The sequence below is a fragment of the Emys orbicularis genome, chromosome 7 (assembly GCF_028017835.1).
Source record: "Emys orbicularis isolate rEmyOrb1 chromosome 7, rEmyOrb1.hap1, whole genome shotgun sequence".
Classification (NCBI taxonomy): Eukaryota; Metazoa; Chordata; order Testudines; family Emydidae; genus Emys; species Emys orbicularis.
This window is the reverse complement of record NC_088689.1, coordinates 100,377,689-100,394,836: the sequence shown is the minus strand read 5'-3', so window position 1 is coordinate 100,394,836 and position 17,148 is coordinate 100,377,689. Positions and strand designations below refer to the sequence as shown.

At 61.7% G+C, this 17,148-nt stretch overlaps 2 protein-coding genes across 2 annotated transcripts in view; one reads left to right on the top strand and one right to left on the bottom strand.

Moving 5' to 3' along the window:
- Positions 1–1,673: 1,673 nt before the first annotated feature.
- Positions 1,674–11,425, top strand: RCOR2 (REST corepressor 2). Its single transcript, XM_065407897.1, has 12 exons — positions 1,674–1,800; positions 4,128–4,184; positions 4,965–5,045; positions 6,501–6,553; positions 6,993–7,154; positions 8,627–8,751; positions 8,968–9,037; positions 9,332–9,565; positions 9,736–9,813; positions 10,007–10,064; positions 10,263–10,489; positions 11,081–11,425. Exons 1-12 carry the CDS (start codon positions 1,674–1,676, stop codon positions 11,423–11,425), a joined length of 1,617 nt encoding a protein of 538 aa, XP_065263969.1.
- Positions 11,426–16,267: 4,842 nt separating this feature from the next.
- Positions 16,268–17,148, bottom strand: part of MARK2 (microtubule affinity regulating kinase 2) — a 40,668-nt gene continuing 39,787 nt past the window's right edge. Inside the window, exon 19 of the mRNA XM_065408335.1 lies at positions 16,268–16,881. Coding sequence (XP_065264407.1) covers positions 16,530–16,881 — 352 coding nt within the window. The 3' untranslated portion in view covers positions 16,268–16,529. The remainder of the gene's footprint in view (positions 16,882–17,148) is intronic.

Sequence of the window (17,148 nt, the reverse complement as noted above, 5' to 3'; positions counted from 1 at the left end):
GGGGTGGCTAGCCGGTGACAGGAGGGCTAGAAAGCTAAAAAGAAACAAATCGAAGGAAGCATTCATTTACTTTACATAAATATATAAGAAAACAATGTTAATACTGTGCTAATAAATATATTACAAGGGATTCTCCTAGAAGTGATAGGCTGAGAGAATAGATGTTATAGATCTATATCTATCTATCCATCCATCCCTATACAAACACCTCTATCTATTGATCCATCTACCCATAAATATCCATCACCCTATATACCTCTCCACTTATCCATCTCTATCTGTCTCTCCCCATATATACTCCTTTATCTAATCTAGCTCTCTCTCTCTATATTTAAATCTATGTATGCATATCTATAGTCATCCACATACGCTAAGCACATCTGGTCCAAGAAGGCATACAGTGCAATAGGCAGAAAGGGGAGGGTGTGTTCTGGCTGGGGAGAAATATATCCATTGCAAAAGCTAAGCCGCCTAGTCTCCTGCTGGGGGTGGGGGGTGTCACCATAGGCGCTGGAATTAGGGGTGCTGGGGATGCCGCACCCCTTGACTTGAAGTGGTTTCCATTCTATACAGGGTTTACAGTTTGGTTCAATGGCTCTTAGCACCCCCACTATAAAAATGATTCCAGCACCCCTGGGTGTCTCTGTCTCTGAACAGCCCTCCATTTCTCTCATTCTCTCCCTTTCATCCCTTCTGCACGGAGAGGGGCATTTTAAAAGACAACATAAAGACCCACCCAGCAGCTCCTCTCATTCAGTACATTCCCCTCCTTATATACACATCTGGGCTCAACTCTCTCCCCCCCTCCTTCCGCCTGCCTCTTGCCCCTGCCTGCCCCCCTCTGGCCAGATGTGCATCCAGGCGGAGGGGTTCAGCTGGGAGGTGCTGAGGCCAGGGGAGCTGGAACTACTTTCCCCCAGCAGCAGCAAGCAGCAGGAGCCGACCGAGGAAGCTCCAGTCTGACTCTCATTGTGTGTGTGTGTGTGAGGAGAGACGGAGGCAGGCACAGGAGCTCCTGTAAAGCCTCCTGCCCACGCAACTTTCCACCAGGGTTCCCCCCTCCACCACACACACTGAGTCAACCCCCCTCTTCTTGCAGCATCCCCAGCCCCTGGAATCAGGACCCCCCCATTTCCACCCCCTACTCCTGGAGGTCACTTTTATTTTTGTGCACAAGTTGCTACATCTTTGGAGGAAGAAAGAAGCCATAGAAGGAAACTGGGGTCAGATCGTCCCCAGGGGAGAGTTGGGGGGAAATCCCTCATTTTTAACCCAACTCCCTCCCCCGTTTTTTGCATTTGGTAGGTTATTTTTTGCGGGGGAGTGAAGTATCTGGAATCTCAGGTGTTGGGAGCAAAGGGGTTTGTTGGAAAGTCCCCCCCTCATTTCAGGGGAGTTTGGGAAACTTTTGAATGGGAGGAAAGATTTCAATCTGGGAAAAGAAACCCTGAAATCCTCCCCCTTTGCAGGGAATTTTGGGGATCCCTCCATCCTGGGATCCGCCCCCCATGGATTTTTCTGGGGTTGTAAGTTTCGCCCCCTCGCTGTTTTAATTTTGGATTGTTTCAAGTCGCCACCGACCAGCGCGCGCGTGTCCTCCACCCTGAACCAGGGCTAAAGGGGGGGATTCCTGTGGTGGAGGGGGCCGCAAAGCAGAGGGAGCTGGGGGGGCAATGCCTTCCGTGATGGAAAAATCCGGCCCGGCCTCCGGGATCCTGTCGAGGAGCCGGGCGAAATCGGCCACCAATGGCAATCATCAGACCTCGGAGGATGAGAGCAGCGAAGAAGAGCATTCGCACGGTAAGTGCCAGACTGGGGGCACAGCTATTGTGCAAGGGGCAGGGAGTCAGCTACGGTCCACTCCACACACGGATCACGCGTGCGTGTCCCGGAACGGGAGCAGAGAATGATTCACTTGCGACACGCATGTGGACTGGGGGGCTCGTGACACGCCACGAGTGTGGACTTAGGGGGGCTCACGCCATGCGTGCGGTCTGGGGGGGGGGGTGTCGTGATACGCCACGCGTGTGGACGGGAGGGTCACGCCACGCTTGCAGACCGCACCTCCCCGTGGAGGAGAAAAACTCTGCTGGAGAGCGAGGCCCTAAGGGTCAGGAATAGGGAGCTAGCGACAACTTCCCGGGTCTGGGGAAGTGACAGCGAGTGGCCCGGTTCCCCCAGAACCAGGAGGTGCGCGGGGAGGGAAGATGCTATCTCCCTAGTGACTTGAATTAAACCCACTTTCTACGGCGTCTCGGGATCCCCTCCTCACCTGGCGTCCAACGGGGAGACGTGGTGACCCCCATGGCTCCTGGGGTTAGCCGGGGCGGCCCGGGACTAGAACACAGTGTAGAATACAACAATGCTGGAATATTATTTCTCCTGCAATCCCTGCTGGGGCCCGATCCCTGGAGCGGGCGGCGGAGGGGGGGTGGGGTGGGGAGGGGGAAGGACAGAACAACACTAGGGGGTTGGGGGCCAACCCCTTCCTAAACTTAGCCCCAGGGTGAGCAAAGGGACGCTCCCGGCTGAACAAAGAGCCGGGGCATCACTGGAAGGCTGCGTTTGCTAACAGCTTCGACCCCATTGTCCCCTGGCGCCCTCGTGTGTGCCTGCTGCCTCCCAGCGTCAGCCGGCTTTGTTAGCCCCCCCTCCCCCCGCCGCACACCAGCGCCAGCAAGGGATGTGCTGGGGGGATCCAAGGAGATTAGAGCGGCCGATTCCTCCCAGCGGCCATGTGGAATCCGTTTGGGGAATGTGTGTGGGGGGACAGTTACGCCCCTTTGCTGCTGGCTCTGGGGAGGCACAAGCAACCCAGGAGTATGGGGTGGGGGGGTCAACAGGGTGGAGTGCTAGCCTGCTGTTTGGACACCCTCCCTTGCCAGCCCTGTTAGCCCATCACTAAGGAAACGGGGGCCTCACCTCCGAGACCTCTCATGTTCTTCCCCCAAGTGTGCAGGGGGTGGCGTCCCACCGCCCCCAGCTGGTCAAGATACTGGGAAATTCTGCCAAAGACACCCCCTCCTCCCCAGCGAGAGCGCCAGTCACAGCTGCGCCGCAGGCAGCCACCACCCCCTGCCGGGGGCGGGGGGTTTGCATCCTGGAGGGTGGGGGTTATATTGTGTGCAGGAAGGGGGCAGCTACCTGGGTGGTACCCATCAACAGCTGGGGGCCCTTCCCACTCTATCTTCCCTGTGGGTGTGGGATCCGCCTAGGAGCAGACCTCCTCCCTCCCCACGTCCTCTCCCCACCTCCCCCTCCCTCGCGTGTGTTTCTTGGGCCCCGTGCCGGAAAGTGAAAGCAGGGCAGCTCCTTGGCAGGCGCTGGCTAAATGCTTCCAGATCAGGCTGCAGCTGTGACAAGTCAGGCTTCCTGGGAAAGGGAGCCAGGGGTGGGGTGGGAAGTAGAGAGGGGAATGGGATAGTGTAGTCCTCCCCCCCTCCCCCCCCCGCCCCGGTGAACCAGTGCGTCTAGAGCTAGATTGCTTGTCCAACTCTGATATGCAGCTACGGGGGGATGTTTATATACAGGGATCCCTGTCCTGGTGCTGGGATGCAGCCACTTCTGGGGAGGGCTGTCTGGGCTGATTAACAGCTAAATAAAGCTACACGTAGTTTGGGAAGTGAAGGAGAAGCTGTACTTATTTGACAGGGTATTTAAGAAGAATAGTATTTACCAGAGCTAGGAATTAATACTGCATTAGGGCCAGCACTGACTGGGAGGGGAGAGCCCCCTACTGAGCCCCATCTCACTTCCTGCAGCACAGCGCCCCCTAGTGCTTAACTGGGGCATTGGGGTCAGCACTGACTGCAGGGGAGAGCACCCCCTACTGAGCCCCCTGCCCAGCTCCCTGCAGCATAGCACCCCCTAGTGCTGCACTGGGATCAGCACTGACTGCAGGGGAGAGCACCCCCTACTGAGCCATCACTTCCTGCAGCACCTTGTGGGGCCTCCCAACCAACCCGTGTCACATCTCAGCTCTGTTCTGTGCAAGCTTGGCGCTCACAGGAAGGTCCAAGACTTCCCTCCCTTAGGGGAGGGCAGCTAGGGGTTGGGAGCCTAACTCCTGGGTTCTGTCCTTCAACTGCAGCTGCTCCCTCACACCCGCCCTTCTCCTTCCCTTGTAGACAGCATGATTCGGGTGGGGGCTGATTACCAAGCTGTGATCCCTGAGTGCAAGCCAGGTAAGGGTACTGATGCCGTCTGGATTCCTGGGGAGGGGCAGAGACAGCAGGGGGCACCGCTCCTTTGAAATCCTTACTCCAGTCTCCCAGGACCAATGGCTGTACCCCCCAGCCTCGCTCAGTGCGGGCTTGATGGGGGGAGCAGAGAGAGGAGTGGGGGGGTTGGTCTGTCTGCAGGCAGCCTCCCCCCTCACATGCTGTGGGAGCCCCCTCCCCCAAGACAGTGCCTGGGTGGGGTTGAATGGGGGTGCTGGGCTTTGTTAAGGTTCAAAAGGGCGGAGGAGCAGAGGGGAAAAGTGTACTCGCTTCCTTCCTGCATGGTGCCTGCCCCTGCCAATGCCCCACCTCCCCCATTACCAGGAGCAGAGCAACATACTCTGGGCCTGATTGTGCCCATAGTCTCTCCTCCCCCCACTTGTGCATTGGCACAGCAAGAAGCTTTTCCTGGCATAGGGCCACAGCTGCCTCCGCTGCCAGCTGGGCTGCTGGGGGGCTCAGTACAATTGCTTTTCTCTCACTGGGGCTGTGGGTTGGGGTTGAGGGGCATCATAAGAGCTGTGCGGTGGGCGGAGCCCAGGGCCAGCATAGCAGGGGGCTGCGGGTCAGGATTGAAGGGCACTGGCAGAGCTGTGGGGTCTTGGTCCCTGCTGCCCTCTTCATTTTGTGGAGTGAGTCCTAGAGCAGAGCAGGGGCTTGGGGGCTGTGTGATGGGTGGGGCCCAGGAGTGTCTGGTGCGGGGAGCTCTGTGCTGACCCTTTGTCTCCTGTCTGTCTGATGCAGAAAGTCCCGCTCGCTACAGCAACAAGGAGCTGAAGGGGATGCTGGTCTGGTCGCCCAACCACTGCGTGTCAGATGCCAAATGTGAGCAGCCCCTAGCCCTTATCATTAGCACATGGGCACCACAGCCAGGGCACCTGCTGGCTGGGGCTGTTCCCTCTCCCGCTTCCCTGTCTGGGCAAGGCACCAGCCCAGCAATCCCTCCCCCACTCCCCTGGCCCAGGAACCCCCCCTCCCCTGCCAATCAATGCCCCAATCCAGCTCAACACATGGCCCTCTCTTCCTCCCTGACCAAGCCCAGCTCACTGCCTCTTTCCCCTGGCCCAGTGCACTGCCCATCTCTCTCATCGCCCATAGCCCCCTTGTTTGCCAGCCCAGCATGCTACCTCCTCCCCTCCCCAACCTCTGTCCCCCCCAGGCCCACCCAGCAACCTCCACAGCCCAGAGTGCTCCACCCTCTCCCACCCAGCAATCCCCTTTGTCCCCCAAGCCCAGCATGCCTTCCCTAGCCCAGTGCACAACTGCCCCCAGCAAACCCCTCCCCCCAAGCCCTGTGTGCTGCCCCCCTTTCCATGGCCAGCAAATCTCTCTCCCCCTTTCCTTGGCCTAGCAATCCCCTCTGCCCTTCCCAACATACTGCCCCCTTACTCCTCCTCTGGCCCCCACATGCTGCTCCTCCCCTCCGCTTACCCCCACAGATACTCTAGATGAGTCATTTCTAACCCTTCAGCTCTTGCTCCGGTGGGGTTTAGGACCTGGGGGAGATGGCCACGGCTTGCCCCCCTCCTTCTAGAGATATTCACTGCCCAGGACACTGCTTCCCCATCCTGCAGGGCAGGGTTGGGATCAGAGAAACGGCGTGGGGAGGTTCCAGGCTGGGGATCAACTTCTTGCCCTGCAGGGTGCAGGGGGATTGTGGGCTTAGACAGAATGTCTAGCCTATCACTCCCACACAACCCTTGGGTGAGACGGGGCATGGGGGCTGGATGGGTCTCACACCCCAACACAGAAAGACAAACATCCAGCCCCACAGCATCAGACACCTCCCTTGCATGCATACCCCTCGTGTATCAGAGATGCCACCCTGCGTGCGCCCCTCGTGTATCACAGGTCCGCCCCGCATGCATAACCCCACATCAGACATGCTCCCTGCGTGCACACCCCTGTGTATCAGACACCCCGCCACGACATGCATGTCTCCGCATCAGACACACCCTCCGTGCATGCACACCCCCTTGTCAGGCATGTCCCCACATGCACACCCCCTTCCCCCCATGACCCGGTATCAGATCCCTCCCACACACAAACCCAGTGTTAGACATTTCCCCTCCCTGCACATACACAATCAGTATCACACCAACCCCCGCCTAACACACACCTGGCATCAGACACTCCCTGCCATGCATGTGCTGTGCTGTCTCAGGCCGATCTGCACAGTGGATGTGATACCTTGGGTGGTGGGAGTTGTGGGGGAGGAGAGGGTCCTGCAGGAAGGAGTTGTCCTGATGACTTGTCTTGTCTCTTCTCTCCCCCCACCAGTGGACAAATACATTGCAATGGCCAAGGACAAGCACGGCTACAACATTGAGCAGGTAGGAGCAATCCCCACACCCCGCACACTGCATGGGGCAGCCGTGTGGGGATAGATCCCACAGAGTTTGGCCCTTTTGATTCTTGTGTCCCACAGGTCCCAGGGATACTACCCCATCTTACCTCACCATGCCCCGGGATGCCTGACCTGGCCCCTCCAACACACACACCCCGGAATGCTACCCCGTCCGTGGGATACTGAACCCTGTGCCCCATCTCACCCACCCTCCATTGCCCTGGGGACGCTGACCCCTCCCGCCCTGTCTCACCATCTTCCCCATCCCCAGGGACACATCTCCCCTACCCTACCCCTGGACACCCCAATCCCCACCCTAGCTCATCTCCCTCATTCCATCCTGGGGATCCCCCTCATCCCCATCTCATCGTCCCCTCCCCACCCTGCGGATGCTGCTGCCCCTCTCACCCCCCATATCGTCCCAGGCCCTGGGGATGCTGCTGTGGCACAAGCATGACGTGGAGAAGTCTCTGGCTGACCTGGCCAACTTCACGCCCTTTCCAGACGAGTGGACAGTGGAGGACAAGGTGCTATTCGAGCAGGCGTTCAGCTTCCATGGCAAGAGCTTCGCGCGCATCCAGCAGATGGTACGTGCCTATCACGCCCCCTCAGCCAGCAGATGGTGCTTGCAACTCATCCCTTGCAAACAAGCAGATGGTACATTCCACTTCACTCTTCTCCCCCATACAACCAGCACATGGTACCTACAATCTCCTTGCAGTTGGCACATGGCACCTGCCACCCTGTCTCCCCGCCAGCAAATGGTACCTGCTGCCCCCACCCGCACAAACCAGCAGATGGCACCTGACGTGCCTGCTCCCCCCTGCCAGCAGATGGTACCTGCCATCCCTCCTGTAGTCAACATAATTGGCATATGCTACAATTTCCCCCCCAGCCACCACATAGTATGTTCCATGCACCCCCACCCAGCAGCCAGCAAAGATGGTACATGCCACCAACCGCCACCTGGCAGCTAGCAAAGATAGCTTGTGCCACCCTCTACTCCCATAGCTAGTGGATGGTATGTGACCCCCCTCCCCCTGCAGCAGCTAATAGATAGTATATGGCACCCTTGCTTTCCTCCACAGTGACCAAACGGTATTTGCCACTGTCTCTCCCCCTGCAGGCAGCAGGTGGTATGTGCTAATGACTGCACCGCCCCCCCGCCAGCAGATGGTATATGCCACGATGTCCCCATCTCCCCCTGCGGCCAACATATGTGATATATGCCAACCCCCTAGGGCCTGGCATGGGGGTGCGGACTTCGTGTACCCTCCATAGCTAGGGACCCACCTTCCTTCTCATGGGGATCCTGGCAGGCCTCTCCTTCCTCTCCCCCTCCTACTTTTTCCCCATGCAGGCATCTCCTCCTCCCCCCACCCACCCCCGCATCCCATCTCTCCCTCCCCCTGCATCTCCTCCCACCCCTGCCCCACCCCATATCCCAACTGTCACTCCAGTCTCTTCCCTCCCAGCATCTCCTCTCCCTCATCCCCCCGGCATCCCTTGCCCCATCTCTCCCCCCCAGCATCTCTTCCCACCCCTCGCCCACCCCCACTACATCCCATCCCTCCCTCCAATCTCTCCCTCCATCTCCTCCCACCCCTGCCCCCCTGCATCCCATCTCTGCCCCTCATACCCCTGGCATCCCATCTCTTGCCCCATCTCTCCCTCCCCCGGCCCCCCCCCCGCATTCCCATCCCTCCCTCCAATCTCCCCCCCCCCACACAAGCATCTCCTCTCCCCATCATCCCCTCGGCATCCCATCCCTTGCCCCATCTCTCCCCCGCAGCATCTCCTCCCCTGGCATCCCATCCCTCCCTCCAGTCTCCCCCACCCAGCATCCCATCCCTCCCTTGAGTCTCTCCCCTCAACAGGCATCTCCTCACGCTCCCTCCCCTTCCTTGTCATCCCATCCCTCCCTGCACCATTCAATCTCCCCAAGCACCTCACCACTCCGTTCCCAGATATCGTATCCCCCCCTCCCCCAGCCCTCTGCCAAGCACTTCAACCCCCCGCTCCCTCCAGGCATCTGACCGCATCCCCTATCTGTCCCCAGCTCCCCGACAAGCTGATCCCCAGCCTGGTGAAGTATTACTACTCCTGGAAGAAGACAAGGAGCCGCACGAGTGTCATGGACCGACAGGCCCGCCGGTTGCTCAGCAAGAAGGAGAGGGATGACAGGTGAGGTGTGGGAGGGGGGAGGTACAGGCATGGGCAGGGTGGGGGGTTCTGGATGAGGAAGGGGGGCAGGCTAGATGGCCACGGAGGGGGTGGAGGGCAGACAGTGGGGACAGGGGGTTTGTGGTGAGGTGGAGGGCAGGGACTGGGGGGTCCGGTTGGGGGGCAGCCTGGGGTTCTTGGTACCATCCCCTCTAACCCATGCCATGCTCCCCCCAGTAACGACGAGATGGAGGAGGGACGGGCAGCCAGCGAGGGGGAGTTTGATGCCATGGACCCCAAGAAGGAGGTGAGGGGTTGGGGGTGGGTTGGCTCACAGGCAGGTGGGTGGGAGAGGGCACATCCTCACTTGCTTGGGCTCTGTGCTGAGGGTGGGAGAGGGGACCCTGGGCTGCAGTGGATCATTAGAGGGCAATATGCTCCAGGGGTCAGCATGGGGTCAGTAGGGGGCACTGTGCCATGGGACGGTGAGGGGGGTGCTGTGCTGTAGGGGGTGTTGTGGGAGGAGCCAGTCCATGGCACTGTGCTGCAGCAGGGGTCCCTAGGGGGCGCTGTACTCAGATCAGCTCCATTCCCTGCCCAGCCGAGCTACCAGAAGCTGCCGAACAGCCGGCCGGGCCCAGGATCGGGCTCAGGGCCTGTGAGGAAGGAGGCGCAGCTGTCGCAGTATCGGCACCACCCACTGCGCTCACGCCGGCGCCCCCCCAAGGGCATGTACCTGAGCCAGGATGACATCGCTGGCATCTCAGCCAGCCCTGACGTGGGCACCCTGGCGCTGCGCCACCTCGACTCACAGCTCGTCTCCCTCAAGCGCCAGGTAACCCCGACCCCCCCCATCACCCCTGTCAACCCCCCAGCCCTGACGTGGGCACCCTGGTGCTGCGCCACCTCGACTCACAGCTCGTCTCCCTCAAGCGCCAGGTAACCCCTGAGCCCCCTTAGCCCCCAGCTCTCACTGACAGTCCCCTTCTCTCCCCACCCACTCAGGTCCAGTGCATCAAGCAGATCAACAGCAGCATGAAGCAGGCCCTGGAGGGTGGGATCGACAAGCTGCGGCCCCCTGAGGTGAGATGAGGGGCACTGACCTCCATGTAGGGGGAGAAGGAACCAGCCCGTTGAGGGAGGTGAGGTGCTGGGCCCAGCTCCCATGGTGCACAAATGTTGGGGAGAGGAAGTGCGAGCCCAGGACCCGCCCCGTGGGAGGGTGAGGGAAGGGCAGGTCTGAATCCCAGCCTGATGCTCTCCACTCTCCCGCCAGGGGAACGGCAAGTTCAACTCGCGCTGGACAACGGACGAGCAGCTGCTGGCTGTGCAGGGTGAGCTGGGGTCGGGGGAGGTGGGGGTGGGGCTCCAGGGAGGGAGCGCCGGGGGGGGGGGTAGGCGCCCCTCCCATCATGGCTGCCCCCTGGGTATGTAAGTGACACCAGCCTGGGGATGTAGCTGCCCCTGGACTCCCTCCCTGCATGCAGGGACCCTGCCTCCCCTGGGTAGCTGACCCCCTTCCCTCTCCCCAGCCATCCGCAGGTACGGGAAGGATTTCCAGGCCGTGGCTGGTGTGATTGGCAACAAGACGCTGGCCCAGGTGAAAACCTTCTTCGTCAGCTACCGGCGCCGCTTCAACCTGGAGGAGGTGCTGCAGGAGTGGGAAGCTGAGCAGGGGGGCTCCCCAAGGGGCCGCTCCCCCCCCCATGACACCAAGAGCTCCAGCGTCTCACTTGCCAGCAGCGAGGAGGACGATGAGGTGAGGAAGGGGTGAGACCCCTGACCTGTACCCACAGACCCCTCCAATCCCAGGCCAGCTGGTGCCCCTCAATCCAACCAGTAGCCCCCTGCTATCCCAGCCATCCATTTGCCACACGCAGCCCCCGGCTCTGCCACTTCCCTCGGTCTGACTGACGGGCCCGGGCCCCCCGCACGCTCAGCCAAGGCCCTCCAGTCCGACCCACGGCCCCCTGCCCTGCCAGCCCCGGGCACCCGCACACTCAGCCAAGGCCCCTCAGTCCACCCACGGCCCCCTGCCCTGCCAGCCCCGGGCGCCCGCACACTCAGCCAAGGCCCCCCAGTCCGACCCACGGCCCCCTGCCCTGCCAGCCCCGGGCGCCCGCACACTCAGCCAAGGCCCCTCAGTCCGACCCACGGCCCCCTGCCCTGCCAGCCCCGGGCGCCCGCACACTCAGCCAAGGCCCCCCAGTCCGACCCACGGCCCCCTGCCCTGCCAGTCCCGGGCGCCCGCACACTCAGCCAAGGCCCCCCAGTCCGACCCACGGCCCCCTGCCCTGCCAGTCCCGGGCGCCCTGCACGGCTCCCCATTCACTCTGTTCTCTCCTTGCAGGTGCAGATCACAGCTGTGTCCCGCTCTGCCCAGCAGCAGCCGCAGCCCCCAGCATCCACTGCAGCGGCTCCGCCCTCTGCCTCCCCCCAGCTGCCACCCACCACGCTGTCGCAACCTCCCCCCTTGCTGCGGCCCACGCTGCCCACAGCGCCCACGCTGCACCGCCAGCCACCCCCTCTCCAGCAGGGACGCTTCCTGCAGCCCAGACTGTCGCCCAACCAGCCGCCCCCGCCACTCATCCGGCCTGCTGCCTCCCGCCACCATGGGCGGGGGCCCCAGCACCCCTCCTCGCTGGTGGGCGTGGCCCTGGAGCCCCCTCCCCCGTCCTCCTCCAGCTCCCTCTGAGGTGGGGGGGAGGCCAGCTGAAGCCCCCTGCTTCCTTAGTGGCCTGGATCCTGCTTGGTTAAGGGGTCAGGGGCTCCATCTACCCCATAGTGACACACTGGGGGTGTCTCTAGGACCCCCCCTCCCCAGGGGAGGGGAGAGACTGAAGGACTTGCATTGGTTGAACCCAGCCCCCCCAGCGTGGTCCATTTGGGCTCTAAGCGAAATCCAGGCAGGGGAGTGGGTACCAATGCCAGCTGTGGGGAGCCTGGGGTAGTGGGGGGGAGGGGGGTTCTTGTAGAGGGATCAGTTCAATGGAGTGGCACACCCCCTGCTGGTGAGCCGTGCCCAGTGCGGGGCAGGGACCCCTCCTCACCCCTAGGAGCCTGGGCAGGGGGTGGGGGTGGGGCTCCTACCTGTGGCTGAATGAGCTGGGGGATGTATCACCTCCTGGGGGGAGGGGCACAGGAATGTTCTCCTGGCACTGGGGGGGGGGGGGCGGGGAGAGCTGAGAGAGCTGACGCTAGCCCCTGGCTGGCAGAGCAGTTGCTGGGGGGGGAGGGGGTGTTGAGGGGCAGGAGTAGCACAAAAGCCCCCCCCCCAAATGGGCACAGCTCCCTCACCTTGGGGGGCAGCACTGGCTCCCAGGGGGGACCTGAATGCCAGGGTCCAGGTAAGGGGTAACCAGCGCTAACACTGGGTGAGTCACTTACAGGAGAGTTGGTGGGAGCAGCATTGACGAGGCCTTGGAAGAAGCACAGAGCTGGGTGAGGGGGTTGGGCATCCCCCTCCCCCATCTAGAGGACAGCAGCTCAGTGGGCACCTGCACAGCCATGGAGACCCCCCCCCCCATGCTGGGTGCATGCTGCTCTGCTAGGGGAGGGGGGTCTGGGCAATGGGGCATTTGTAGGCAGGGTTTGTAGCTGCAGCCCCAGGGATGGGGTAGGGGGAGGTAGGAGCGATGGGGGGGGGGGAGAAGGGGGTTACATTCATGTTGCATTTTGAATAAAAGTATTTTACTAGATGTGTCCTGAGCCCATCCATGTGCTGCCCCTCACCCCTCCATTTCCCTCTGCCACCCATTCCCCCAAACATCAGCTGCCCCACTTCCCGCACTGCAGAGGAGCCGTGCACTCCCTGGAGCCTCCCACCCCCCATTGCCTGGGGCAGGAAGGGCCTGTGCTTGGCCAATGGGCACACCAGGCTCTAGGTGGGCTGAGCCCACAACTCAGCTGGGGCACTTCCCCCAATGCCCAGGGCCAATGTCGTTCCCCCCCCCGAAGCCCGGACAAGGCAGAGACTGACATGGCAGCCCCAGCAAGGATTTAACCCCAAGCTTAGGCAAAGCTGGGAACAGCAGCCAGCTCCTCTGGGCCCTGGGCAGGCTGGGTCTGCCCCCTCCCGGCTGGATGCAGCAGGGGCCCAGACTAGCCGAGACAAGGCAGGTGAGGTAACAGCTGTTACTGGATCAGCTTCTGCTGGGGGCAGTGACAAGCTCTGCTCTTCCTGTCTGGAGCTCAAAATGCTTGGCTGGCTCCCCCCACCCCCAGAGCTGGTCCAATTCGAGCTATTGCCTCAGCCATCTTGCCGCTGGGCTGGGGCATTAGCGTGGCCGCCCCTTGCAGCAGCCAGGCAGGTGGGGCCAAGGGCAGGATGGGAACCCACCAGCAGTTGGGACTGAGAAAGGTGCATTCACTTTGGTGGGGACAGTCCAGGGGGCCAACACCCCTGGAGCTGCTGGGCTGGAATCTGTTGCCCTGGATTCCTGGAGCTGGGATGGGCCTGTACAACCAGCCCCTCGAGCCTGGGTGCCTGGGACAGGGGCCCTGCCAGTGACAGGACACAGACAGTGAGGCTTGAGGCTCTAGGAGCATCCAGCTGGGGGCCTCCGCTGGGGTGGGCTGAGGCTGCAGCACCAGGGAGCCTGTGGCTCCTGCACCTGTACTGCTGACTGCAAGGATTCCTGGCAGAGGGGCAGCGCTGAAGCCAACCCAATAGGGGTTTGGCTGAGCAAACCCCAGGCCCTCCCCTGGCTGCAGAGCACAGAGCGGGGCTGATGAACCCAGAATGGCCACGAGGGGAGCCAAGACTCCCCCTAAAAACAGTATTACTACAGCACCTTCCAGCCCAAGCTCTGGCCAAACCACCTCCCCCAGTGCTGGGAGAAGGGGGGCTGTTTCTATAGGCATTGCAGTTGCCTCTGGGGTAGTGCCCAGACAGCCTCAGTTGTGCAGCTCCTTTGGGGCTGGGGAGGGCCACGGGAGGGGGGGGCAGAGGAATACAAAACAGGAGGCCGCAGCGGCTCTTTCTGGAAAGTTTTAATCTAGAACCTGGAAAACTACATCGAATCGCAGCTCCGCTCCAGGGTCCCAGCAGGCCAAAGCCCTCCAGGACGGGGCAGTGGCAGGGCCCCCCCCTCCCTCCCCAAGAAGGGGGCAGCATAGAGCCCATTCCCTGACCCCCCCAGCAGGGGGCAGCGTCGGGACCAGAGCAGATTTGTGTTGTTTTATTTAAAAAAAAAAAAAAAAAAAAAAAAAAAGGCATTTTCTGATCAGAATAAAACAAAACAAAACAAAAAAAACCACTCACAAAACCGAGGTATCAGTACAGATATATACAGGCAGGGGGGGGAGAAGAGGGGAGGGGCAGCCCAGTACATTATTTAGCATCACAAGTGTGGCTATGATGCATGGAGAAGCCTAGTGGCGATGGGGGGGGGGGGGGGGGGGCGGAAGGGGAGGGCGGAAGAATGTTAGTGCAGCCAGTGCAGGGGGTGGGGGTGGGAAGCAGGGGAAATCCTGTAGCCAGTGTTGGGGGCGGGTAATGGAGCCAGTGTAGGCCCTGAAACACTGGCTGAGGGGTCCCTGCTGAGCCAGGGCCAGCTGTGATTGGATGGGGATTAGACCCTCTCCCCCCCAGCACCACACAACTGCTGCCTTCCCCCTGCCTATTCTTGGCTTCAAGTACCTGTGCCCCCCCCACACCAAGGCAGTGCCCCCCCTATACAATGCCTAACCAGAAAACTGGAGCAGCTCCGGGCTCAATCAGGACCTCAGCCATGTGGGCAAGGCCTCCCCTCCCCCTACTCCCGCAGAGGGGAAGCCAGAGCCAAGAACCAATGGCTGGAGAGTGGGAGGAGCCCCTGTTCCCAGGACAGCAGGTAACAGTCCCCCGTCCCCCCCCCGCAGGGAATCATTTGGCATTTCCAAACACAACCCCCCCCTGACAGGATCATCCAAAGTCTAGCATGGGGGGCCCTGCAAGGAACACTCCGTGGCTCCCACAACTCCTCACCCCGGCACAATGAACTGGACAGGGAGCAGGGCCAAGCACACGGGCTGGGGGAAGATGTCACTAGCTCCCCAATGGAGAGGGACTCGCTAGATAGAACCCAGGAGTCCTGACTCCCCCACCCCGAAACACTAGGCCCCTTCCACTGCTCAGGGTAGGCCCCCAGTGATGCCCACTGCTGCTAGGGACCAGAGTATGTGGGGGGGTCCACTCAGCCAGTCCCAGGGAGACCCTGCCCTGCCCCACATGGGGCAGAGGGCACAGCAGCAGCCCTGGTGGGCAGAGGGGGAAGCTGAACAATAGCTGGGGGCAGATCCAGAGAAGGGCCCTCACTGAGAGCTCCCTGACACCCAACAGCCCCTCCAATGCCCCCTGGGGGTCCAGCTGTGCCCAATGCAGGCCAGGGGGCGAGCCAGCCCTAGAGCTGGGGGGAAGAACACCAAAGCTGCAGTGCAGGTTAAAAACATTCTCTTTATTGTGTCTAAGACAGGGACTCAGCTCAGGGCAGAGCCCCCGGGGAAGAGGCCTCAGACCCCTCCAGCCTGACACCCCCACACCTGTCCTGGGGGAAGTCACCCTGGGACCGGGGAGATTCGGTATGAACCACCCCCTCTTGTGAGATGCACGGGGGGGAGGAGGGAGAGGAACACATCCATCTGCACCCTCCATCCAAGCAAGGGATAGGCAGCAGGGGAGAGGAGGCTGCTGCCAAGAGCCCCCCCCCCCCCTCCCATCCCAGCCAGTCCCTGCACAGATTCCCTCCCACCCCCATCGGATCTCGGACATGGCCCAGCTGGGGGAGCTAATGCCAGACCGAGGGGGACGGGGTGCAGCGGGGGAGGGAGCCCGTCAACCAAGTGCTCCAGGCCAGAGGAGGTGGAGCTCACAGCCCAGCCGCAGCACCCCTCCCCCTCCCGCATTGCCACCCCAGCGGGAGCAGAGCTGGGGAGGGGCTTGTCCCGCTGGGCCTGATCATCCCCACTCAGGGCAGGGGCTCAGCCTGGGAGTCCACGTGCTACAGCTGGCTGGGGGAGAGGCTGCCAACAACCCCACCCCCATATTGATGCCCCTTGGGGGCACCCGCAGGAAGGTGGGGCCTGGCTTTCCCAGCTCCCTGCTGCTGCCCCAGCCTGTGGGAGCTGCCCTCAGTGCCCAGCACAGCAGGCCCAGCCCCAAGGGAAAGGGCAAGTCGGCACCTGCAAGGGGGCTGGGTGAAAGGCATTGTGGGAAAGGGGGAGAGGTGAGGGGTGAAAGGCATTGTAGGAAAGGGGGCCGGACTTCTCTGGCTGTTGAACTACTTCCTTTTTTGGTAAGAGCTCCCGGCCAGCATGGCAGGCATCTGAGGGGCAGTACCACGATTTGCTGGAGCCCGCATGCTGGCGGCAGTGGGGGGCAATGTTGCCCCCCAGCCCTCCCCCTGCCACCGTCTCTGCTGCTGCCCCCACCGGGGTATCAAAAAATAAACATTTCTCCAATTAATTACAATCCTGCGAGGGGAGGAGTGTGCAGCTCTGGGCCCCCCCCATGCACTGCGGGAGGCGCATGTCTGCACGGGAGGCAGCTGTGCCCCCCTCCCCTGGTGCACGGCCAGGGGGCATCTCGGCACAGCAGTGGGGGAGAGGAGGCATGTTTCTGCACGCCCTGTCCTGGTGCACGGCTGTGGGTCCTTGCAAGGTGGGCAGGAACGTCTCCAATGCCCCTCCCGGGCACACAGCTCGAGAGAGGAGGGTCTGCGTCTCAGTGCCCCCGGCACACCGCCATGGGGAGATCCTGCAGCTCAGGATCGCCTCGTCCCAGCCCAGGGCACGTGGGGTGCAGCGCAGCAGGGGGCTGGTTAAAGCTTGAGCTCGTTGGCCACCTTGGAGGCAATGTTCTTGAAGGCCATGGAGGTGCCCGTTATCCGTTTGAAGCGCACGCCATTGAGCGACAGCCGCGGCAGCTTGCACACCTCCATCTCCCACTGCACAAAGGAGTCGTGGCCGGGCGCCCCGTGCATGCACAGCAGCATGTACTTCTCCTGCAGCTCGCACTGGCAGCTGTTGGCGTCCAGCACCTTGCGGATCTCCTTCATCATCTCGTTGGGCTCCATGGAGCTCGTCGTCTTCATGCTCCAGGTGAAGCGCAGCGAGCGAGGCTTGGCCTCCCGGTTCTCATCCCGCTCCTTGTCCCCACCCACCATGTGAGGTCTGCAAGGGGGAGACAGCGTCAGTGCGGTGGGGGCACCCCACCCCAACTGCCCAGCCCCCATCCTGACAGCTGGAGGAGACAGAGGTGGCATTAAGGACAGATGGACAGACAGGAGCAAGGGCTGAGACAGAGGGTGCACTCCAGCTAGGGGCCCCCAGAGAGCCCCCAGCCAGCCGGGGACCCTAGAAGAGAGGGAGCCCCAAGCCAGGGTTCCCCCCAATGAGAACCAGTCAGGCAAAGCGAGGCTGAGCTGTGCCCCCCTCCCC

Coding starts and splice junctions, on each gene's coding strand:
- RCOR2 (XM_065407897.1), top strand. CDS start 1,674: ATGCCTTCCGTGATGGAAAAATCCGGCCCGGCCTCCGGGATCCTGTCG. Junction 9,038..9,331: donor CCATGGACCCCAAGAAGGAG/GTGAGGGGTTGG, acceptor TTCCCTGCCCAG/CCGAGCTACCAGAAGCTGCC. Junction 9,814..10,006: donor ACAAGCTGCGGCCCCCTGAG/GTGAGATGAGGG, acceptor CTCTCCCGCCAG/GGGAACGGCAAGTTCAACTC.